This window comes from Onychomys torridus, chromosome 4 (genome assembly GCF_903995425.1).
Source record: "Onychomys torridus chromosome 4, mOncTor1.1, whole genome shotgun sequence".
Lineage (NCBI taxonomy): Eukaryota > Metazoa > Chordata > Mammalia > Rodentia > Cricetidae > Onychomys > Onychomys torridus.
This window is the reverse complement of record NC_050446.1, coordinates 4,425,339-4,450,129: the sequence shown is the minus strand read 5'-3', so window position 1 is coordinate 4,450,129 and position 24,791 is coordinate 4,425,339. Positions and strand designations below refer to the sequence as shown.

The 24,791-nt window shown below is 42.6% G+C and overlaps 1 protein-coding gene across 4 annotated transcripts in view; it reads left to right on the top strand.

The window, feature by feature from the left end:
- The window catches only part of Mapkap1 (MAPK associated protein 1), a 207,119-nt gene that overhangs the window by 69,715 nt on the left and 112,613 nt on the right, over positions 1–24,791 (top strand). For all 4 annotated transcript variants that reach the window (XM_036185132.1, XM_036185133.1, XM_036185130.1 and 1 more), the window contains exon 5: positions 19,702–19,874. In XM_036185132.1, the coding sequence (XP_036041025.1) occupies positions 19,702–19,874 (173 nt within the window). The remainder of the gene's footprint in view (positions 1–19,701; positions 19,875–24,791) is intronic.

Below are 24,791 nucleotides of genomic sequence, written 5' to 3'. Positions count from 1 at the left end.
CACAGGAAGATTTCCAGGAAATCTGAATCCCAGAGAGAGCCTGGCCTCTGTCTATGTCTGACCTGACTTTGGGTATTATCTACACTGAGGAGGAAAGACTTTGGTCAGGTTGGTTTTGTTAGCCAGCTCACTTCTAGGAAAGAACTAGCAACCAACCGCTATCAGCCAGCACCATCTCTGGCAGTTAGGAGATGCACCTTCATTCCTGGGAGTGCATCTGGATTAACAGCAGCTATGCCCATCTACTTTTAAATACTGCTTGTGTTTACTTTTCTCATATGTTCTTGGACCACACTTTCACACCTGTACATTGGGGCCTTATTTTGGGGTGTGTGAAACATAAATAAGTCTAGTAGAATGAACAGTTCCTTTTCTGCCTCCTACCTTGAGGGCACAGCTGATACTCAGCTCTCTTCAAGTGTCTATGCTGGTCCTTCTAACCTTGGTTAGTACTTCTGCAGGTCCAGGATGCTCCTGTGGCAGAATGACCTTAACCCCATTTCCTTGACAATCTAAGCCCGTTTGCCTTGCCCTGGCCCTGGCTGCTTTGTTTGAACATTTCCCATCATAACTAGGTATGTTCCTTTCTACCTCCATGTGTGCCAGAAGTCCTGGGTTCTCTTCTGAGTCCGTTGCTCCTGCCAGGATAGTGGTTTCTCTTTTGCCCATGGTCCTTTGTAATAAAGAGCTTGGGCAGTTGTAGTTGCTTTAACATTTATTGGAGTTCTTGCTGTGTCCTGATGGAAGCCTATAATCTGTCCCCTTGGGATTCAGGCTCCTGCCATCAGAAGGGCCCCAGTGTGTAGGAACAGGAAGCACATATGCCTCAAGTGGGTCCCGGGGAGTGATAGTGAGTGGGACCATTTCTTCATTTCCCTCAGTTCCTAGAGCCACTGCTCTGTCTCCTGGGGATGTAGTATGCAGTTGTTGAGTTTAGCCCTGTTGCTACCTGGAGTCACAGGGTGTCAGTGGCACATCTTTATCTTCAAGAGGTTGTTCATTTACTCTGTTGGGTGTCCAGCTTTTGGGTAGTTTGGCATGTGATATGTCAAGGGGATTCCACAGCTGTATGCTACTGCCACTTTTTCCTTGGTCTTCAGAGTTACACACTATTCTGTCGACTGGAATCTTGAAGTACCAAGACAGTGTTGCTGGTTGAAGCGTTACTGTCAAAAAGTTAAATCGGTGTTTGAATATATATGGCTCTCTGCCCAAGCCCATCCGTGAAGATGGGATTCAGCACCATCAACTTGCCACCAAATGACTGGTTGACCTCCTTGAGAGATGATACAGTACTGGGGAATCCATATTGTTTTCTGTTGCTGGAAGCGTGAGACAGTTGATAGTGGGAAATGGCAGCATTAGCTGTGATGAGAGAACATGTTAGTATCCCACAGATAGTCTCTCCTTGTTACCTTGGATCATATTATGTGCCCATGCGCCAGCACTGGGGAGGCCAGTGCAGAAGATGGCTGAAATTAAATAAAATCTATTCTCAGTCCCCAAGACCACCCCTTAGTTTGACTGATTGGCTAGAAAGACTCACAGTATCCAGCAAATAATCACCCTCAAGTCTCTGTGGCAGCAGAGCAAAAGAATGCACAGCACGGTGGACAGAGGGCAGGGTGCTGGACAGAGGGCAGGGTGCTGGGCAGAGGGCAGGGTGCTGGGCAGAGGGCAGGGTGCTGGACAGAGGGCAGGGTGCTGGGGGGGGGGTTCTAGAGAAGGATGAACAGCACGGTGGGCAGAAGGCAGGGTGTCCAAAGTAATCTAGACAAAGCCTGGTGCTGTATGTCTCTGAACTTTTAGGGAGTGGTGTTCTTTCAGGATATTTTCTTCCTCTTTGGCTGGTTTTGGAGTGCTGTCTCTGTAGCTGAGGAGCATGGTGTCCCTGCTCCTTCCGGTCAAAGAGGGTTCCCTCTTTCTGTGCCCAACAATGTCTGCCCTCTTTCACAGGAACCCCAAGGGTAGGAGGGTATTTGCATTCTCTCGGGTTCAAAAAGTGACTAGAGTTCTAGAGGTACCCTATTGAAAAAGAGGCATTGATGGTTTCCTCGTGGACACAGGTAGTTAACAGGGGTGCAGAGATACACACTGGAAGCATTGGTTAGAAGCAAAGCTGAGGCCTTCCCCCATGCTTTGCTGCAAGTGGTTAAAATCTGATCTCTGTAACTACTTAGTTAGGCATCTTATCAGGAACAGGAGGGCTCACATTGCCTGCCTCCATCTACCCTTTTGCTGTCTATTCTTGGCATGGCCAGAGACACGAGAGGTACATCTTAATCATTGCCTTTGTGTGCTTCTCTTGCACTGCTATTGTCACTTTGGTTTTCAGTAGAGGAAATTGGCTTTTTTGAAACATTTGTCTTAATCCTCTATGGAAATATCAGTTTACGGGAAGGTTAAAGCAGCTCGTTTGGGCTCCTCCCAGAGTCTCTGCTGCAATTTTTGGGAAAGAAACTCCAGGGAAGCCCCTGAGCTTTAGGTCTTTAGAAGAGCAGGGCCTATGAGGTGTCAGCACTGCAGATGCTTTATCAGGTGCTGTCTGGAGAGCAGAAGGAATAGTTGCATTCAGTGTCTCTGCTTTCCAGCTGGGCAGACATCTTCTTTATCTTTGGAAGTTTGGGGGTGCCTCAAAGGCAGCCCAAGAAGCCTTTTTCCATTGGTTTTGAAAGCACAGTGTTTGGGTTTTCTCCGACTTGAATTGTCACTGCCTGTGTTTGGACAGGGTTTCACTATGTATCTGTGGCTGGCTTGGAACTCACTATGTAGAACAAGCTAGCCTTAAACCCCCAGGTGCTGGATTAAATGTTATGCCACCACACCTAGCTTCTCACTGTTAGTGCCTTTTTCCTCTCTATTGACATCAAAGGATTCAGGAAGTAAGAGTGGAAAACACAGACAGACAAATGAAAAAACAGACAAGAAGCTTTGGTGCCGTTGCCATAGCCAAAAGGGTTTCCTATAGCATTTGGGAGCACAGCAGCTATTTGATGAAAACTTCAGGCTTTTTCTTAGGAACTTTTTTCTTTTTCTTTTCTTTTTCCTTCTCTTCTTCTTTTTCTTGAATAGCACTGTGGCCAGAGAGGAGCAGTATGCTAGAATGAGCCGCTGCAGTGGGATGTTGCCTTGTGATATCCCCTCACTCACTGCAGATACTTCTGAAACCCTTGCTCTCCCTGAGGCCCCTGACACCTTGGCCACCCACAAGGGCCCAAGATTGATTTCTGAGTCCTTTGCTGTTTCTCATCATGCAGCTTTATTAAATACACAGTAAGTAGTGTTGTATTGTGGGAGGCCATGAATTAGCTCCAGGCTTGCACCCCACCTAATTTACCATCTGTGACCTCAGGCAAGTTACATCATTTCTAAAAGCTTCCTTGCAAAGTAGGAAGAATGAGTGACTCTACCTCACTGAGCTATTTTGAGACTTTCACATAGTCATTGTGTATGTCATCCATGGGATAGTAGGACCCGTAGCAGCGTTTAATAAACATCAGCTGCTGCATTGTTGGAATCAGACAGGCTTTTAAGAACACCTTTGTAACATGACTGTCTTCCCTTGGTAGAAGTGAGATTCATTCTACTTCGGAGAATTTTCACTCATTTCTCCAGTTCACTCATAATACTTATTATCTCAGTCACTATAATATTGCTTTATGAAATTATAGTCTTTATAGGTCATAAATGATTGAATGCTAGCAGTTTTGTATGATTCAACTTGATAATCTAGGTGTGGTTGAATGTCTGCTCCTTGTTAGAATGCTTCTACACTTTTCTTTTTTCCCCACCTTTTCTCTGAAAGTACACTCTTATTCATACCATTTGTGAATGGAGAAACTGAGGATGAAAAAGGTAGGCAGACTTGCCTTGCCATAGGTTCTAGTAAGTAGTCACTCCAGAATTCTAGTGCAAGTCTGTTGACTCCCAAGCCCAGTCAACTTCTTTCCAGTCTGTCACATTCGGAGAGTCTCAGAAGCCCTCTCCACTGCTCAGACAGAGCTGCAGACTGTCCTTTCTCTCGCCTCTGTTCCAGGTGGTGGACCTCTCTGTTCTGCTTTGTGTCTGTGTGCCTGTTTTGTATCTTCCTGTTGGAAGCACAGCATGTGTGTGCAGTGTCAGGTTCTTGGGTCTTTCCTCCACCCGTCTTCACTACCCCATGAGATTCCTCATGGCTGCTGTGCTTTAGTGCCTGCTATCTCAGAGTGCTGGGACTGTCTTCGTTTGTGGAATTACTGAGGGTAGATGCAGAATCCTGTACAGGGGAGGAAGCTGAGGCCAGATAGGGTGCACGTCTCTTCTGGGTCTGCCTTGGTTCAAGGCTCAGGTCTTTTCTCCTACCCCCACTTCCTCCTCTCAATTTTAGAATTGTTGCTAAGGTTGAGGAGGAGGGCAGCCCTTTTGGTAGGGTAGTGTGCTTTTCCTAGTGAAGGCTCCTTCCTCTGTCTGAAATGAATTTTAAGATTGGAAACCACTCAGTGTATTTCCTGAAGGAAATCAGAGTCTCGATACATTCTTGTTTGTTTGTTTGTTTGTTTGTTTGTTTGTTTTTCCTTCTGGCACGAAAAAATTATTTCTCCATTTAATGTGCTTTCAGAGGAATTACTATCTTTTAAAAATATGCTACTAAAACAACCATGGTTGAATTCCAGTCAGTTTCAAATGAGGGTGACATCGGTCTTTAATAGGAATTTGGAAGTAATTGCTTAATATCTGAATTCAAGATAATGACAACACATTTTGAGTTCTAAGAAAAGCTGCCTTGACCCAGCAGTCAGCCCTCTCACCTGCTCCTGAGCCTATTGGGGAAGCCCCTGTGTTTGCAGCTGGTGGCTGTACTGAGTCCTTTGTTGTCCCATTGTTTCCTTTAGGGTAAGAGAGTAATTATGGGGAACATCTTTCCTGAGCAGCTGGAGCCAAATTCCAGCTGACTACAGCACCTGCAAAGATGGCACCTCTGCCTCTGGGTGGCAGGGTGGGATGCCAGCCATGAGCCGCAACAATGGGCGCCAGAGTGTAGAGACGTGGCCGTGCCGCACAGCTCCTGCCCTTCTGTGAGCTTCAGATGGCAGGAAAACCAGTGAATGCAAAGTGTCTGTTTTAGACTAATTAGTGGGATGATTTGTGAAATGGTGGCTATTTATTTAATTAATCACCAGCACAAAGCCATAAAACCCATATTTTAAAAATCCCTGTTAGTTTGCCATGTGGTTAATAGATTGAGGCACATTAAAAAGTGACATAGTGATGTATTAAAAATGTTCCACCTAAGATTCCTTCAGGAAGGAGCAGAAGCTGTCTGTTTGCAGATGCTGAGATGGAACCTGCCAGGATTGACCCTTCTGAGGTGGAAACATTTGTAAAGGCATTTATCTTTTGAACAGCATCTGTGTTAGAACAGCACCTCCTGGAATATTCCAAATGAAAGAACTTTGTAAAATAACTCAAAAATTAGAATTGGAGTTAATTTTTTAATGTTTCTCTTAATGATGAGGACCTATAATTTTCTATAAATTACTCTGTTTACCAAGCATAAGAATATCTCTTATAATATAGGTATTTTGCTTCTATTTGTGGGCAAAGAGGCATTTAATTAATGAAATATTAAACACAGAAGCATTTTTCTTGCAGCTGACAGAACTTCATTCTGTTCAGCTATGTTATTGTTTTCTGTTAAATGGGAGCAAGGATAATTGTACTTGTTCAGTCTCAGATCAGGGGAATTGTCATTTTTGCATAGTAAGATAAAACTGAATTGTTCAAGAGATGACACTGACATTAACAAAGAGAATAAATGGCTTTAATGGTAACAAGCAATGGGTGGCTTTTATATACTTAAAGTTGTAGTTGATCTTTAGTATCAGCTAGACACAAGCACATACATAACACATTAACTAGTATTTGAACTAAGTTGCCGTCTGCAGTGCTTCATTCTTTACTCACACACACTTAGGATTGAAGCAGCCTGTGTTAGAATGCTGTGCAGTAGGGCAGGGCCATGGGCTCAGTCCCCAGTACCAGGGAGGAGATATCAAAGTGACCGTCGTTCCTGCTAAGAAGCAAGTTACCTACAGTGAAATCTGCTCCAGAAAATCCTCCAGTGTGTGAGAGTGTGCAGCTCTGGGATGTTTGTAGAGGAAACTGTCCACCTCTTAGGTCCCTGCTTCTCTGCTATGTTGCACAGTTCCCTGCTCTGTGAGAAGGGGAGCTGGAATAAAACATGAGTATGTTAATGTAGCCTGGAGCTGATGTGGTGGTGATGATTACAATGCAGAGAAAGCATTTCTCATAACTGCTGTTGCCTACTGGAGCCTTTGAAACATCTGGACTTTTAATTGAAAAATAGTGTGGTGCTGTGCAAGGCAGACATGCTAAGTGAAGTCACTAATTTAGAATACAGAAATATAATTGATAAAGTGCTTTATTTACATTGTACTTAAGTATTCATACTTCGTTATGCTTTGTATAGCAGGAAGTTACTGGGTTAAATTTTCATGAATGTAGACAGTCTAAAATGAGATAAATTAAGTGAAAGCATTAGTAGAATTTTCTATTGAAACCAGTGAACAGTTTGCTCTGGAAGGGTGTACACATTTGCATCATTTCGGACCTTTTAAGGAACTAAAGAGTTCAGGTGTTTTGTGTTTTAAAAGAATTAGCTCAAGTTTAGTAGCACCATTACATTTCTTTCTTGTTATTGCAGTCATATCTTGGGGTTTTGTTAGTTTGTTTTGTAAGAAAAAGTTTCCTGGCATAATGGTGAATGGTTCTAATGGCAGCATTATTGTCCAATAAACCAAAGCCTTCCCCACCTCTGGGGCAGGTTATCAGAGTCTGCCCAGGAGAGCAGAAGAGCTGGTGAAGGGTGTGCAATTAACCTTTGTCCTGCCTTCCAGCAGGGGAACTGACCCAGCAGCCTTCCGAGGAAATCCAATTTAATTTAAAATGAATTTGGAAAGACAAATTAGCCATATCTATTTTAATAAGATAAAAATCCCGACTCTGCCTGCATCTGGTTTAGTTAGGACCTCAGAGGAGATCAGACTGACTGAGCCTCAGGATGAACATGAAGAAATAATGCTAGGGGGCTAAGATAGACACCCTAGGGACCCAGGTGCACCAGCAACTCTTCGGTTTCTGCAAGCGAGCAAGTCTGGGCTGCCCCTTTCTGCAGAGGATTGCAACTTGAGAAGTGCAATGGCTTCCTTAAGCCCCTAGCCAGAGAGAGGTTGTGCCATCTGCTGCTGGCTCTTCCCTCCAGGGGCCAAATTGTTATTTTCCTCCCTGGATGAGAGCACAGCAGGGTACTGCCACTAGGGTAGCCAGACTTAACAACAGAAAGACCTCACAATTACAGATTTGTCTTTTCGTCTAAGAGTAGCTATCCCTGAGGCCTGTGAGTGAGTGTTGACTACTACATGTGAAAACTGAAGAGAGTGTGCTACCAACTTTTGAAAGAGCTGAATGTTCTTTGCATTTTAACCCCAGAAACATAGGATTACCAAGCTCCACTGTGTGCCCAACATCAGGGAGATCGGAAGCCTCTCCACTCCCTGAATAACTGGGGCAGCCCTTCCTCTGTCTGTCTTCCTCTCTTTCCAGTGGTGATCCCTAGTTTTGAAGTTGTGGCTGCAGAATTTGTACCCTTTGCTAGATACTCTGGGCTTCAGATGTGAGATTCACCCAGGGATAGGGTTTTGCCTGGGAGGAGAACTTAATGCTTTCTGTCTCAAAAAGAATTTGGAGCAGCCTATGTGATGATATTCCTCAGCTCCAAGACAATCTTCATCGGACTTTGGGGTGAATTAATGAAATCATGTGTGGCAAATACGGGACTCTGGCTAGATGCCCCACTAATGGCAACAAGCAGTGGCAGAGAGTAAATGGGAGCACAAAGATCTGTGTACAGTAAGATCTGTGTCTTCACTGGCAGCCTAGCGATTGGCTCACTTTGTGTTGTGCGGCACTGTGCATTCCTGATTTCACAGGGTGACAGGCAGACAGCATTTCTTATTATTCATTTTTTGTTTTGTTTTGTAGAGACAGGGTCTCACTGTGTAGCCTAGGCAGGCCTAGGCCTCATTGTGAAAGCCAAGCTGGCCTCAGACTTGCAGTGATCCTCCTGCCTCTGCCTCTGGAGTGCTGAGATTATAGTTATGCACCAACACTCTTAGCTATCTTTCAGTGCTCAGTACTGACTGTCCTCAGCACTCAGGGACCCTACCCTCCTCTCCTTTTTAAACATAATTTTTTTCATTCTTGGGGACTGGTGAAGACTTGGTAGAGTTTTGGGTACTGCTTTGTGTTTATAAATTTTGTGTATAACTCCAAGTGATTGTCAGTACATTCTAGATACGTATAAATGATTTGGTTTCTCTTTTTCCTGCTGATTCTGTTTCTGGGCATTGATAAACTGTTAAATGAAAGTCTTCAGTCGACCACTTATGTTTGTATTTTCCTGTGAAAAGCAGAATGTGTTTTCTTCTTAGTCTCTGAGTTGTAGGCTCTTTGTGTGGCTTTTTCTTGCACAGAGCAGACCCACCCCAGATCTCACTGTGCATTTTGAGGATGAAAGTAAATGTCATAATTGGAGAAATGGAAGGCTATTTATTTCCATTTTGTCTGATGTTTTTACATTGTTTGCTAGGAGGTGCGTCAGGGACTTGAATTAATTATAATTACTGAAGAGGCATATACTGACTGAGCAAATAAAGTAGTAAGCCCGTTTATGCCAGGGTTGTCTAATTATAGCCCAACTTTGGATAAGCGATATGTGCTTGAAAGATTCATTTTTAAAGGTTTTAGAACTTACTAAATAATGATTCAGTGAAATGTTTGAATTCTATCAATGAAGAACATCAAGTCTTAGAGTGATAAAGCAATCAGGAGCCTAGCACTGCATAGAAATTTGTGGGTCTTAAAGACCAGTTTAATCAAAGAAATGATATAATTTTAAGGTGAATATTTACATTTAAGAATTTTACAATGTTTAATCAACTGAAACGCTACAAAATATGTGTCTAGATTATTTCCTTCACTATTTTTCTGGCTCTGCTCTGAAATGCTTCACTGTCTCTGAAATGCAGTTGTCCATGGGGTAGTTGGGAGGGTTGTGCCAAAGTTTCCCTGTTGTTGGGATTATGGTGACGGCCAGTTGTAACCTTTGCCAGAGCTCTGCCATCTAGTAATGGAACCAAGCATGCATTCTCTGTTAAGTTTTAATGTTGGAAATTGGTACTAAATCTTAAAAAGACTCATTATACTGTGAAAATTGATAGAGTTTAAAACATGTAACTCTTCTTTATGGTCATAAAAAAACCTATTTTTACTTTTAAAGCATATTGATTTTATTATATAAGTGATTTAATAATAAAGAGGTCTCTAAACTTATGCTAGGTTCATGCAAATCACCTTTCCCTGATATTATCATCGTTATAGAAGCCATTGTTTGTGTAATTAAATGCAAAGTGCTGTGTAGCATTTAATGATCAAAGAATCCCACAGTGGCTATGAAAATTCAAAATGGACATTTTCCATGCTGTAAAGATGGCTTTAAGGTGGCTGGATTGTACCTGTGAGCACACATGCTAGGACATTGGGTAACCATCCACAGGTCAGGTAAGAGGAGAACACTGTGGCTTTTCTTCGCAACCTTTTTTTGTTGCCTGTGCCTCCCTTTGCTCAGAGAGACACTTTGTCCAGAAACCTGCCTAGCCTTAGCAGCGACTTAGACCATAGTAAGAAGGGTCACCAACTGCAACAGTCACAGGAGCAGACTCTTGCAGGAAAGATGCCAAGCACCAACCCAGGGCCTCTGCACAGAGCTGCACCCCAGCCTTACAAAGGCCTGGCATAGACTGCTATTACTTTGAAATAGATATTCTCATTTGTGTTTCATAGCTGAGGAAATTTGACTTTCAGAGAGGCTAGAGACTTGCTCATAGTTGCACAGTTCCAAGTCCAGACCAGTCCTTTGGCCTCTGTACTAAGGAGCCTAACACACCAAAATGATGGTTCCACCATCGTGGGAGAGTCTGTCATGTCAATAAAAGCTTTTAGGTCTGTGATTGTAAAGTAGGAAAACATATAGCAAACATAGTGGACAATGAGCATTTCATGAGCCTTTACTGTAGATCAGACAGAAAAGTGAGTGCTTCTGTGTGCAATCATATCACGCTCTCTCTATAACCCCATTAGGCCTGTTATTGTCCATGCTTTTAAAGTCTCTGTGTGTGTTTGTGTGTGTGTAGTGTATGCATTGTGTGTCCTTGTGCATGTATGTGGAGGTGAGAGGTTGACTCTGGTCCCTTCCTGTGTTGCTTTTCATTTTATTTACTTATTTTCTTAAGCCAGGCTCTCTCACTGTACCTGGAACTCACTGATGGCTAGATTAGTTGACCATACTGCACTACACCACTATGTTCAAATTCTGTTGTTATTTCAGACAGCGTCTTACTATATAGCTTTGGCTGACCTGGAGCTTGCTTGTAGACCAGACTGGCCTCCAACTCACAAAGATCTGCCTGCTTCTGTCTCCCAAGTACTAGGATTAAAACTGTATGCCACCATACCTGGCCCAATGCCTAACACCTTACATGGGTTCTGAAGATCCAAACTCAGGTCCTCATGCTTTGTGGATGAGGAAATCCTGACTCAAAAAGCTTAAGTTGCTGAAGGCCGGAATGTAGTGGCACTGTGTGCAGATGTGAGTTACATCCTGTGCTCTTCGTCATAACACTGCACACTGTGCTCCCGCCTGGCTTCCTTTATGATGGCAAAGATCCGAGAGACACCAGATCAGAACTTGACCTTGCTAAAGAAGAAGTGACAGTTGACGTTCTTGATAATAAAAGCTTAATGGAACCAAGGTTGGTGATTCTGAGGGAATTAATGAGATTTTGTCAATTTTATTTTAAGCTTGTCAGAAAATACAGTGTCCAGTGACAAACTGTAGAAATGTTTTTGACAAATTAACTTGACTACAGGTGCCAGATCAGGGAAATGTTAATTTAATAGCCTTTAAGCAGTCCAGATTTATTGAGGGGTAAGATAGCAGTACAAAGCCAACTCCATAGCTCTGAATGGATTTGTCATAGAATTTTATACAAAATCTATTTATATTCATTGCTGCTATTTTGAATGTAAAAAAAAAATGGGATAATTTTCTAAGCCCATAAAATGGTGGTGTTTAGAAGTTTTTCCTCCATTATATAGAACTTCTTTATTTCTCATAATTAGATAATCTAGCTTATGCTGGATTTTGTTTGAAAATATTACTTCTTTTCAAATGGAAGCCATTAAATATCCCCAGGGAAGTGAGCATTTGAGTGTACCAGATCTCACTTGTCACCTATAAAACACAGGTCCTTTCTGTGTCTTTTGAGGAGGTTAAGAAGAAAGGTGTCAGTAGAATGGCCTAGCAGCCATTTCTTAAACAGAATGTTTCCTTTCAAAGGCTACAAATAACCCTTTTATCAATTTGCATTATTATGTTATCTGGATACACTGATACATTTATTTCTGCATTAAAATTACATATAATGATCTGCTTGTGTAGTTGTGACTAATGGAATAATGTTGCCTGGTTTTTGTCTCTTTAATTGCAGAAGCCAAGCTGTCTGTCCTTTCTCTTTCCTTCCCTTGGCAGAGAAATTGAACACTTAGCAACAGTTTGGAGATCTGTTATTCAATTTATTATTGGAAACGTTGATGTTAAGTAGCCCTGCTAACTGAGTCTTGTGTTCTTAAGTCTTAGTTCAGTTGACTCACTTGATGTGAGTAGCTCCTAACTGAAGATTATTTTAAGCATGTTATGTAGCACAAGTTTGTAATCCCAGCAGCATGCGGAAAGCAAAGGTAGGAAGATCACATGTTTGAGGCCATTCAGGGCTACATAGTAAAACCTTCTCTCAGAAAGTATGTGTGTGTGTTGGGGTGGGGGTAGGCTTAGAGAGATGGCTGAGCAGTTAAGAGCACTGACTACTCTCCCAGAGGACCTAGGTTTGATTCCAAGTACCCACATGGTGGCTCACAATTGTCTGTACCTCCAATTTGAGGGGATCCAAAGCCCTCTCTGGCCACCTCAGGCACCAGGCACACATGTGATACACAAACATACATATACATAAATAAATACAGAGTTTTGGTGTTGTTTTATTTTTGTTTTGGTGTTTTTGTTTGTTTGTTTGTTTGTTTTTGTTTTTGAGACAAGTTTTCTCTATGTAGACCGGGCTGGCCTTGAATTTGGAGAGATCCGCCTGCCTCTACCTCCTGAGTGCTGGGATTAAAGGTGTGTACCACACCTAGTTTAACATAAAATTCTTTTTTAAAAGATTATTTGAGCTGGGTGGTGGTGGCAGTGGCGCTCACCTTTTAATCCCAGCACTCGGGAGGCAGAGCCAGGTGGATCTCCATGAGTTTAAGGCCAGCCTGGGCTACCAAGTGAGTTCCAGAAAAGGCACAAAGCTACACCTTTTTTGAGGGGGAGGGGAGAGATTATTTGAAACTGAGCAGCACCTATTGTTCTTTCTGCTTTCTGTATTTTGGAAATTATAAAGTGTAAATCTTGAAATTAGTTTTATGATTGGCAATGGATATATAGGTTATATATTTATATATTTAGGTTATATTTTATTTTAGTTAATGAGACAAATGGGCAAAGACATGGTATGAAGGGACTAATCCATCATCATGTTCAATGTTGTACATTTTAGTTAGTATTATTTACATTCCATGTAATAAATTATTTTTTAAGCTTTATGTTTGAGATTGGAAAATCTAGTTATTAGATTATTAATTAGATAGAATTGGTTCATGATGTTGATATTCTCTTGATAGGCTGAAAATGGTCTCAAAAGAATGAGCTTTTTCAGTGTATCATAAGGTACAAAGACTCAGATCCCTTGACCCAGTACAGTACACCCGGAATATGTACATACTTATATCAAAGAATGCTTGAGAGAATACAGCTTACAATAGTGGGATGTTTAAAATGCTCAGCTCTGTAAACTTCAGTGTAATGAAGTGTTTTCAGTCATTATTCCTCACCTGCTATATGTCAGGTCCTGTGTTAGGTGCAGGAGACATTTCAGAGAAGAGAGTGGTCTGGAGGAGCAGAGGCAGTCCGTTTATGTGGGAGAAGGAAGAAGAACGAGACATATAAGGCCTGTGTGCATCTTGGCAGGCTAACCCTGAACCTCTACCATACTTCAGGCCCGAGGAGCATACAGAAGTTGTTCCCTTTCTGTAATTGGCACATAAGCTAGTGAAGAAGGCAGAGGTAGATACAGAGAACAGTAAACTATAAGGTTGTGATGATCAAATTGCTAGGAAACAGAGGAGAGGCGGTTATTTTTGAACTCCCTTTCTTGAAAGAGACGTTTGAGTTGAAGGACACGGAAAGCCTTCATTTCTTGGTCAGTGACTGTGTGTGGGTGTGGTGGATATGAGATGAATTCCAGTGAGGAAGTAGAGGTTTGAAGAGGTGTCTGCTGCAGACCTTGGTTCAGCTCTACTCTGCATTGTTGCTGCGTGTTGTAGCAGTGAGGCGCTGGGCCTGGCTGATCAGGCTATTAGCTGCCATGCAGAGGCAGGGTTGCTAGTACTGAGCTGGTGGAGAGTTACGGTATGTTTCTGAGTGGCATGAACTGTGATTTGAGGGAAATTTTCTCACTGTGGGCAGAAAGGAGGTAGGGCTGTGGAGGGTGGGCTTCCTGAGGCAAGACAATTGGAGATGATGCAGTTTTCATCTAGGCCAGAGCCATGAGGGAAGAAGGAAGAGCAGGGCTTGAGAGACATTTGGGGCAAGAAAGAGTTATGGCAGTTCCTAGCCTGTGTGATGCAGTTTCCCAGTAGGTACAAAAATCCCTGTGAGTACACAAATGATGGGAGAGCTGATAATGGAGAACACTGGCTGAATGTAAAGTTTCACCAGCGTTTTCAGAGCCCTCGCTCGGTTGGGAGGCCCGAGGTCTGGACTTGTGTCAGCCCTGTGCGGATTGCCCCATGCAGGCTGCCCTTGTGCTGAGGAAGTGCTCTTCTGTTGCCTCAGATCTGCATCTCAGGGTTTGCCTGCTTTCCCTTGCTTAGAGCAGTTCTGGAGAGCATGGATCAGTTTCACATTTGTTGACATTATTTAAAAACAAAATTAAGATACAGATTTAGAACTTAATTGTTTGTATGTGTGTGAATTTACTTGTGCCACAGTGGATCCTCAGGACAGGTTCAGGGAGTCCATTCTGTTCTGGTACTAGGTGGGTCCCAGGTCATCCAGTTTGGCAGCAAGTGCTTTTACCTGCTGAGGCATCTCACCAGCTGGATTCATTGCTTTTTATTTTTCTTTAATAAAAATTATTTAACCCTGGGCCTTGCTTCTGCTAGGGAAGTGCCACAGTGGAGCTATAGTCCTAGCCCACGTAGTATGCTCCTAGTAGGTATTGACTTAATGCCTTAACATGGGGCAGCATTTCCAACATGGAACTTTGTTCTCTTATCTAATGCCCTTAAACCTTGAGTAGTTGTTATTCTTGCTATCTTTATCTCCTTGTTGTTGTTGTTGTTGTTTATAATTAGGGTATTTTGTTTCTAATTGTAAACACAGTGCTCACTTTAGAAAACACAAAGCAAAAAATTAAAGTCACTCATAGAATCCCCATGTCTCAGAAGGAACCTCTGCCCCATTTGTGTTGTACAGGACTCATGACTTTCTGTGGAAGCATGACTGAAAAGTTTCCTAAGGTGCCTCTACCAGGCCCTCCCAGGGTGATTGCTGGGCTCTTTTAGCAGTTTTTTATCTTTTCCTTCTTAGAGTGCTCACAACTGTGAGCCAGGAGACTGCTGAAGGGCTACTGAGCACCTTGTGTACTAGACCTGACCTTCTGGTCCCAGCATGGGTTTCAGTGGCTGTTTGTTGAAGGCATGAGAGAGGAGAAAGGTACAGCTGAACCCTTTCACCATGAAGCCCTCTCTTGTGCTCTAATTATGGCTTCATCTCCCCAATCCTGTACTGGAGAGCACATAAATTGCTGTATGACGTGATCTTTGTTTATTGCTAGTTGCTTTTTAATAGTTGGATGTTAGGTCTCTGGAATATTGCTTTCTTGATGCGTGATGAATACTTTTAATCCTTTGGTCACCTTATTTTTTTTTTATAAGTTAATTACATTCTATTATGTTGATGGATTGTTTTATATTTTAGATGATTTTCTCTAAATCTTGCAACACAGGGACTCTTAGTTGAGCTCACTGCCACCACCTGGAGCTTTTTCCGAAGAACCTCCTCATTAAAATAGGTAATTTCAAGATTTGTACAAGGCACTTTCCCAGGATGGAATTAGAAGATTAAAATGATGAAGTACTTCATTCATTTGCTAAGCATCTCTGTGTTTATTCTGATTTCATATGAAATGAGCAGGGTTAACAGCTGCTGGGTTTCCTAACTCAGCAATTATCCTGCAGTTTGGGGCAGAGAGGGCCTAGGAGGTGGGGTGGGGGTGTCTCAGTCTCTGTCTGTCCTGCTGCTCCAGGTAGAACTTTTGTTGTGTTCATGAGGACAGAGCAAAAGAGAGAAGGTGAGCTGCAGAGAGTGGCTTGGTGGCACTTGGACTGACTAAGGGGATGAAGGGTTGATATTCAGAACAGTGGCTTTGGAGTTACGATGGCTCAGGTTGAACCGTGGTTTTCCGTGTGTCATCTAGTAAGCTGCTCTGCACTTGGAAGCACATTGCGGTTTGGGAAGCAGAGTCACACTGTCTTCCCCAGTGGGCCTCCATATCTTGAGATGTCAGCCCTGTGGCCCTCAGGTGTGGTTCTGCAGGTGGAGGAGGGCTATGTGAGGATAAAAGGGGAAGGCAGTAAGCTGGCATGAAGGCTCAGTGAGTACAAAGGAAGTACAGTAAAGCAATAGACTAGGCCTCATAAGGAAGGTGTGTGTATGTGTGTGTGTGTGTGTGTGTGTGTGTGTGTGTGTGTGTCTGTCTGTCTGTCTGTCTGTCTGTCTCTATGTGTGCTTGAGTCTGTGTCTATGGAAGGGGGGTTTATTTGACTGGTTTACAGGATAGTTCAACAGTGGCTTTATCCTGGGGGAAAAGTCAAGAATCCACAAGTTGTTCAGTCCACAAGACTGGATGTCTCAGCAGTGCCAGTCTGCTGCTTGAGCCTAGAGGATTCCTGGAGAGCTGCTTGTTTTCAGTTGACTTTGGAGTCTGTTCAGCAACAGAGAGATAGACTTCCCAGTAGGAATGAGGACAGGCTTGCCAAGCAAGGCTTCCACCTTCTATGTCCTTTTATATGGGCTGCACTAGGAGAAGGAGCCCAGATTTAGGTTGAATCTCCCTACCTCAGAATCCAATTGGGAAGAATCCCTCAACTAGGCTGTGGTAGTACACGCCTTTAATCACAGCACTTCAGCTAGTTCTAGGACAGCCAGAGCTCCATGGAAAAACCCTGTCTTGAAAAACCAAAAAAGAAGAAAGAAAAGTTCCTCAAAGGTGTGCCAGCAGTTTGGATTTTAGCTTCAGGTTCCCACTATAGTCAGGTTGACAATCACGACTAGCCATCACACCCCTTCAGAAAGGCTCCATTGTTGTTTGTTCACCCTTTGCCTGCCTTGATATATATTATCAGTGTAGTTGCTGGAGAAGCCTTACTTAGCCGTTGCACTTATTATTTCTAAACTAAAAAGTATGCATGTGTACACAGACAGGCCATGCCTGTGAAGAAGACAGGGAATATTGTAGAGAGTTGACTTTGTTACTACTCACTTCATACCTTTAGACGTGGGGACAATCACTTGATCTAATGTTCATTGCTGGGTTGTAAGAGAAGTAACATTTATGTAAAGTGATTTTTAATCCAACTTTATCTTACTTTCCTTCTGATTTTTTTAATCTTAGAATGCTAGAATTATAAAGTGAAGCCATGTGATTGGCTAAATCTGTTTCCCTGAATGATCAGGAAACAGACCCATGAAAAAAGGGCAAGAGGGAGAAAAGAAATGAAGATCTATTGAGTGCCTGGAATAGGCATTTGGGCCATTCAATGTGTTTTGTTTGTTCATTTGGCATTTAGTGTAAGTGGGGATGAAGTTCCACTATGACAACCAGGCAGACCTCAAATTCCTAGGCTTAAGGATCCTCCTACCAATTAGCTGGGACTATAGACAGTGCCAGCATGTCTTGACGAACAGTTTCTTTTAGAGGGCCTTTAGTGTGCCAAGCACAGTGCTAGGCATTGTGTATGAGCAAAAAGCAAAGAGATAGTGTCACTGCTCTGGTGGGCAAAGCATGTACTAAAAATGAACATAAATAAAGGCATCATCTTAAATTGTTAAGAGGTGCAAAGAAAATGAGCAGGGTACCTGTGGGAGAGTAACTGAGACGCACTTCTCTCTATAGCATCAGCAGCAAAGGAGCTGTGAGCTCTGGCATCAGTCCTCACAAGAGTCTTATCATTACCATTTTACATGTAAGGAGCAGAAGCCAAGAGCACACATGAAAGGATGACAAGTGATGGAGCACAGCCTTCTAGATGTAGTTAGTTGTGCCCAGTGAGGTCTTCGAAGTGAGAGATGCAGATAATATGCACAGATGTGTGTTCAGACATACGTCCTGGGAGCACTTCCAGGCCAAGGTAGCTAAACCCTGATGGACAGGAAGTGGAGTTGGCATTGGGTGATGATGGAGAAGTGGGTGGGTACCAGACCTATCAGACAGTGCAGTGAGAGTTTGGACTTTATTCATTGTCATTCACTCACTAGAAAAATTCAAACAGGATTATAATGTGATTGGCTCTCAGGGTCAAGTCCCTCCCTCACTCTTCAAATCAAAACTAGGATGTACTTATAGTAAGGAGCACTCTACTGGTGTGCGTGTGTTCAGGGAAGTGTGTGTGTATGTGTGTGTACACATGGAATTGTTTTGTAACTACCTTTACACCATGGCTATTTAGCAGATTCTCTGTGGCTGTGACTTGCATTATGATGGATGGCATGGAGTATCCTTTCATGTTTTTATTGACCACTTGTATATCTCCTCCAGAGAAATTTCTGCTCAAATCCTTTGCCAGTATCTTAATTGGATTATCTTTTGTGTTGCCTTGTGCGAGTTCTCAGCATGTTCAAGATGGTAGGCCCTTACCGGATGAATGGATTTCAGCTCTTCCCCTTCTGTGGGTCACCTTTTCATGTTCTTGACAGTATCTTAAAAATTTGATGAACTGATATATTTTTTTGTTGCTTATACTTTGTGTCATTTAAAGAAATTTGTGCCTAATTCAAAGTCATGAAGACTTCTCCTACTATGAGTTTTATATTTTTACCTCTTACATTTGGATCTTTGTATATGCTATGAGGTAGGAATGCAAATTCATCCTTTTGCATGTTGGTCTTTGGTCATCCCGATGCTGAAAAGACCATTCTTCTCCATTGAAACAGTTTTGCAGTAGTTGTCCTAGAACTTACTAGTGGAGTAGAAAGACAGTAGGAGGAGAAAGAATCTGGGACATGGGTAGCTGCTGTGGTGGTGGTACCACAGCTGCAACGAGGAGGTTGATGTTGTAACTTGGGGTAGGAGGGAATGGGGAACAGTAAAGTGCACCAATGTAAACTTGAATTGTCTGTGCTCTTTCCTTTTTATGGCGCACTGGACATGCTTGTGAGTAAGGAAGACTGTGAGCCAAGACTGCCAAGCTCTAGTCTCTGGTGAGGAAAGGGGATGGCCCGGGCCATGTGGAGCAGAGCAGGAGAGGAAGCTATGGTTGAATCATTTGGAACTAATGGAACAGGAATTTTTTTTTTTTTTTTTTCAAGAAAAGAGGAAATAGCAGTTTGGAATAGTGGGGAAAGGACTATCTACATGGCCCCCAACCTTGAGGATTATAAAAAAGAATACTGAAGAGCAGGACATGGTGGAATGTGCTTGTAACTGCAGCCAAGGCATGTGGATCATGAGTTTGAAGTCACTGTGGGCAGCAGGGCAACTTGGGAGGTACAGAGGGGAAGAGAAGAGAACTAGGAAGAGTGAGGACACAGGGGAGAAAGCAAAGCAGTCTTGCTTGGAGAGAATGGCAAAGGAGGCCTGCCCTCCCCAGACATAGCTTTTGCTTAAGGTATAGAAGTAGAAGAATGTTGAAAAGGCAGCTTGGATGTGTTGCTGACTAATGCCAGTGCTCCAGAGAGCAAAAAAGGAGAATGCAGAGAAAGGAGGGCTGAATGTGTGGAAAGAATCGGGAGTGCCTAGAGTCATGTGCGTTGAGCAGTAAGAGAAGAGCAAGGACCCTTGAACTTCTGTGGCACTTAAGGAAACAAGTGCACTGCCCAATGGAGTTAGTACCCTAAGTCTCAGACACATAGACAAGCTCTTGGTCCCAGTGTGAGTGCCTCCTCTTCAACCTCTCTAGGAGAGACATGCCTATACCAGGGAAGGCAACTGATGCCAGGGTCTGTTAGTATGTCCTCCAAGGGCAGAGACTTGCTAACAAACCTAGTCTGTCCAAGCACTAGCTCTGCTCATGCTTGTACTTGTCTTCTAGAGCACACACACCTTCCTGAACACACACCTTGAGACTGGCTAGGCTCAGAGTAGGTCTGTGTAGGGTAGGATATGGCTGTGTTGACCCAGGCCAGCAGAGTTGTGCTAGGACTCACAGTGCCTGAAAGACCGCAGCTGTATGCTTTACTTTCTCATGCATGTGCTCCCTCCACAGGGCCATGTGGGTACAACTGCAACTAAGAAGATCGACGTCTACCTCCCCCTGCATTCAAGCCAGGACAGACTGCTGCCAATGACCGTGGTGACAATGGCCAGTGCCAAGGTGCAAGACCTCATTGGGCTCATCTGTTGGCAGTATACAAGTGAAGGACGGGAGCCAAAACTCAAGTAATCCTTTTTCTTCTCACCTACTCTAGTTCCTAGTGGTCTCCTAGCCACCAAATCTGCATCCTTGGGCATGTCAGTCTCTCTAGACATTAGCCAGAGAACCAGATTTTCATACTGATAGAGCTCAGAGTACTCTCCAGCACTCGAGAGGCAGAGCCAGGCAGATCTCTGTGAGTTCGAGGCCAGCCTGGTCCACAGAGTGAGTTCCAGGATAGTCAAGGCTACACAAATCCTGTTTTGAAAGACAAAAACCAACCAAACAAAAAATTATAGAGGACCTTAAAAAAACTCATTTATGTACATTATATCTACCGATATTGTCTGTAGAACTCTTAACTTAGATATATGTTTAAAACATTCTCAATTTTAAAATAACTTATAAATAAATAGATTGCATATTGGCATACATTTTTATTTTTTTATTAAATATTCTTGAAGAACACTAAATGAAATTGTTATTAGGTGTGTGTGTGTGTTTGTACATATACATGCATGTGTTTGTACATATACATGCATGTGCTTGTACATATACATGTATGTGCTTGTATATATGCCCAAGTGGCTGTGGAAGCCAGAAAACAACCTTCATTGTCATTCCTCAGGAGCTGTCCACCTTGTTCTGTGAAACTGTCTCTCATTCACCTGGAGCTCACCTATTACTCTAGGCTGATTGGCCAGCAAGCCCCAGGAGTCCTGTCTGGCTCTACCTATCGAGAGCTGGGATGTCATGCATGTACTGATGCACCCAGATTTTTCCTGAGTGCTAGAGGGTGGAGACAGAAGGATCCCAGGGTCTTGCTAGCTAGTTTACTTAGCCAGTTCAATGAGAGGCCCTAGTAGGGTAAAGATTTGTAGAGGAATAACCCAGATATTGACCTCTGTCCTCCACAGGTCACATACACACCACATATAGCACATACACACATACATAAATAAATGCCACTAAAAGCAGAAAAATGTCTGCAGCTTTCTCAATAGCCAGGGAAATATAATTAAGCTTATCAGTTAAACATAGCACAGAGTGGCTGGAGAGATGGCTCAGCAGTTAAGAAGAGCACAATGCTTGCTCTTCATTGGACCCTGGTTCAATTCCCAGCATCCACATGGCACTCAAAACTGTAACTATAGTTCTTGGGCACCTGGTGCCTTCTTCTGGACCCTGCAGGCACTCAAAGCACATGCTACACAAACATACATGCAAGTAAAACATCCATACACATAAAATAAGTAAAGATGTGAAATAAGAAAGAAAATAAAGAAGCAAAAGGACTTAGCATGGTGGTGCCCATGCTCCTGGCTCGTGGAGACGGAGGCAGGAGAATTGCTGGAAACTTCGATCTTGCCTGCAGTGCGTAGTGAGTTCAAGGCCTTAGTGTCAGACCCTGTCTCAGAAACATACATAAAATATGTTTATTCAGATGAATTATGAATGATTAATGCCAACAGAAACTCACCTATTAAATATATATCATTTATGGCATTAAATTTCAGCCTTTAGTGTTATGATGCTCTCTCATCACGGCACAGCATCTAGAAGTTACCTCTCCTCCTCTGCTTGTAAGTCCTTCTCCCCGTCCCTTCCCGTCACCAGGTGCTCAGCTCAGCTTTCAGGAGGAATGGGAAAGTAGCTGGGGAGCTGATAGAGTCAGACAGGAGAATTGTTTGTTTGGTTTGTTCTTCCAGACAAGATTTCTCTGTGTAGCTCTGGCTCTCCCAGAACTCCATCTGGAGACCAGGCTGGCCTCAAACTCACAGAGATCACCTACTTCTGCCTCCCAAGTGCTGGGATTAAAGATGTGTGCCACCATGCCTGGCTTCAGATAGTAGAATTTAAGACAAAAACATACCCATTTTGGCAAAGTCCATGGTGAAATAAGGAATGACTCATCTAGGTAACATAATAATCCTGTGTTCAACTAGCAACACGCATCAAAGGAAGAGACCACCAAGTCTTTGATGATGCTCTTCTGAAACAGGCTGTTCCAGTACACTCCTGCCAAAGCCTGTCAGCCAGGCGAGGGGCCAGCAGAGGGTCAGCCGAACAATGTTTAACAAAAAGCACACAGCCAACCCCATTACTTTATGTACTGATTCTAAAAAGCAAATTAAAAATGTTATGCAGCATTAAAAGAAAGGATACTAGCCAGGCAGTGATGATGCATGCCTTTAATCCCAGCACTCGGGAGGTAGAGACAAGCAGATCTCTATGAGTTGGAGAATATCTTGGTCTACAGAGAAGGTTCCAGAAACCCTGTCTCAAAAAAACAAAAAGAACTCTATGGACCGGGGAAAATTTGTAAGAACAATTAGGAGTTGGGGGAGATAATTTAAGCACATAAATAAGTCACAACACATTATTTAAGAAAAGAAGACAAAAAATGTATTGGAGCAGCACATGGGATCACAATACTTTGTCTACTTAAGCTATTATGTATACAGAACACTAGACTTAAAAATCATCTGTTTTTAGCTTCATCTCTCCCTCATCATCCCTCACTTCACTGGTTAAATAACTAGTACTACACACTGACTTATTCACATTGATGCAGCATGCTCAAATAGGAGAACATTAAAATGTCTCAATTTGTCTTACCACAAATTAAAAGAATAAAAAAGAAAAACCTTTTAAATTCACAATTGCATTCCTGAACACCTTTTCCTGGCATACATATTTAGGGAATTTAAATCGCAAAATACACATAATGAAATTTTTTGTATTTATAAATATATGTATATTTCATTTGGTAATCTAGAATAATTTAGCTTCCTTATTTTCATAGTTGGTGAGAAGAAGCTTTTGCTCTTTTTAAGCAATAAATGACAAACTAAAAGATTTTTTAAAAAAGAAACTTGAAAGGAAGGTTCAATAGGTGGTCAGTTTAGGCTCTGTGTAGCTTGGGACCCTGCTAGGGTGATCTCTTGTGTTCCTTTGTCAACTTCTGTAACTGAGCATGGCTTTCAGTGGTGTATTCCTTCAGGAACTCCATGTGCTCACATTTCAGTAGTCACCCTATCAGTGCATTTCGAATTGCCAAGTTAGGCCTGACTTTCAGGTGTTTGCAGTTTGTCTGTAACACTATATTCCTTAGTCCTGTTTGGTGTAAGCCAGTCTGTAAAATAAATTTCTGAAATCCCTGCCTGTCGGGCGGTGTGGGAAGGATTTTCTTTTCAGCCTGTTAGTGTTGATGTGCTGGAATAGATCCTTATTTGGTCTTTCCCCAGTGGGCTGGTCTGTGGAAGAGAACTTCATTCACTGGGGCCAAATTGCTAGATGCATGTAAGAGCTTTCCTCCAATTTTGGTTTGATTGTCAAGAAAACCATTTATACAAGAGTATTGTTCAGCTGCCCCTGTGCTGTGAAAACTACAACAGCCAACTGGCCCCAGGGAAGGAATGGAGTGTTTGGCAGGGATTCTTGGCATCCTTGATTCTTTCTTGTGTTCGTTAATTCTTGTGTAACATCAGACTATGGGATTTAGCTTGATTTCCTGGTTATTTTAATGTACTGATTCTGAGAAAAACAGTGGGAAGACACTAACTGAAGCAACTTCAGTCTTTCTACATGATTAAATTGAACAATTTAGACTTCATTATTCACATTTATTGAATTTGCTCAGAAACTATAGCTTATAAAGTTTTGTTTAGATTTGGGTGGCTTACTATAATTTCTTTGTACATAGTCCATGATTTGGGGGGAAAAATTCCCTCCAGCTTGTAGATCTCAATATGTACTTACTACAGCAATGCATTTGATCACTTGCTGATGCCTTGGTTGAAGGATGAAGAGACACAGAGTAAAGCTCCACTCCAAGATCTCTTTATGCTGTCTGGGCTGCTTGCAAACTCCTGGGCTCAAGCAGTCTCAAGTCTCAACCTCCTGATTGCTGAGACAGTAGGTGTGCTCCACCATGCCCAGCTGCTTCCCTTGTTTTTTCACAGAATGACATTACACTGTTTTCCCCACTTTCATGTTTGCACTGAAGAGTATCTCTTCCTTCTGATATTTTGGCCATCACATAGAATGTCCATATTCTCATGCAGGTTTGTGTGCATAGGAATTTTCATCTCATTTGGCCGAGTACCCAGGAAGCTTGTGTTGTAAGACCCTGTCAGCTGTATTTCAGAAGGCTCTGGCCATTGATATTCCACTGGTGAGCACTGAGAGTTCTGTTGTCCCTCACCCTCTCAGCATTCAGTGTGGTTGTCATTTGGACTTTATTCTTATGGGTGTGCAGTGGTCATCCCACGTATTGACTTGTACTCCTCTAATAATGGATGATGCTGAGCATTTTATATTTGGTTGCTGTTTGGCTGCTTTTTGCTCATTTTGAAATTGAGTTGTTTTTTTTATTGTTGAGTTTTAAGAACTCTTTGTATTTTTAGATACATTGTCAGATGCTTTGCAAAGACTTTCCTCCCAATGTGTGTTTGTCTTCTCTTCCTTTTAGTTGCATCTCTTGTAGAGTAAGTGTTTAAATGTCGGAGACCCGTTCTTTCTCTCACAGGTGCTGCTTTTGGTGTTCTTCCCATTTTGTTTAATTGTATGTTGTGTGTGTGTGTGTGTGTGTGTGTGTGTGTGTGTGTGTGTGTGTACATGTGTCACAGCATTCATGTAGAGGTCAGAGGACAACTTGTGTGTACATGTGTCACAGCATTCATGTAGAGGTCAGAGGACAACTTGGGGAAGTCAGTTTTCTCGCTATACCTTGGGCTTCTAGGGATCGAACTCAGGTCCTCAGGCTTGGTGAGCATCCTCACCTGCCAAGCCATCTTGCTGGTCCTGGAGTTCTATCTAAAAGGTCCTCATTATATCCAGGGTCACCTAAATTTTTCTCCTACATTTCCTTCTAGAAGTTGTGTGACTATGTGCTTTATGTTTAGATGGATGAACCTGGATTAGGATGTCTCAATGGTAGA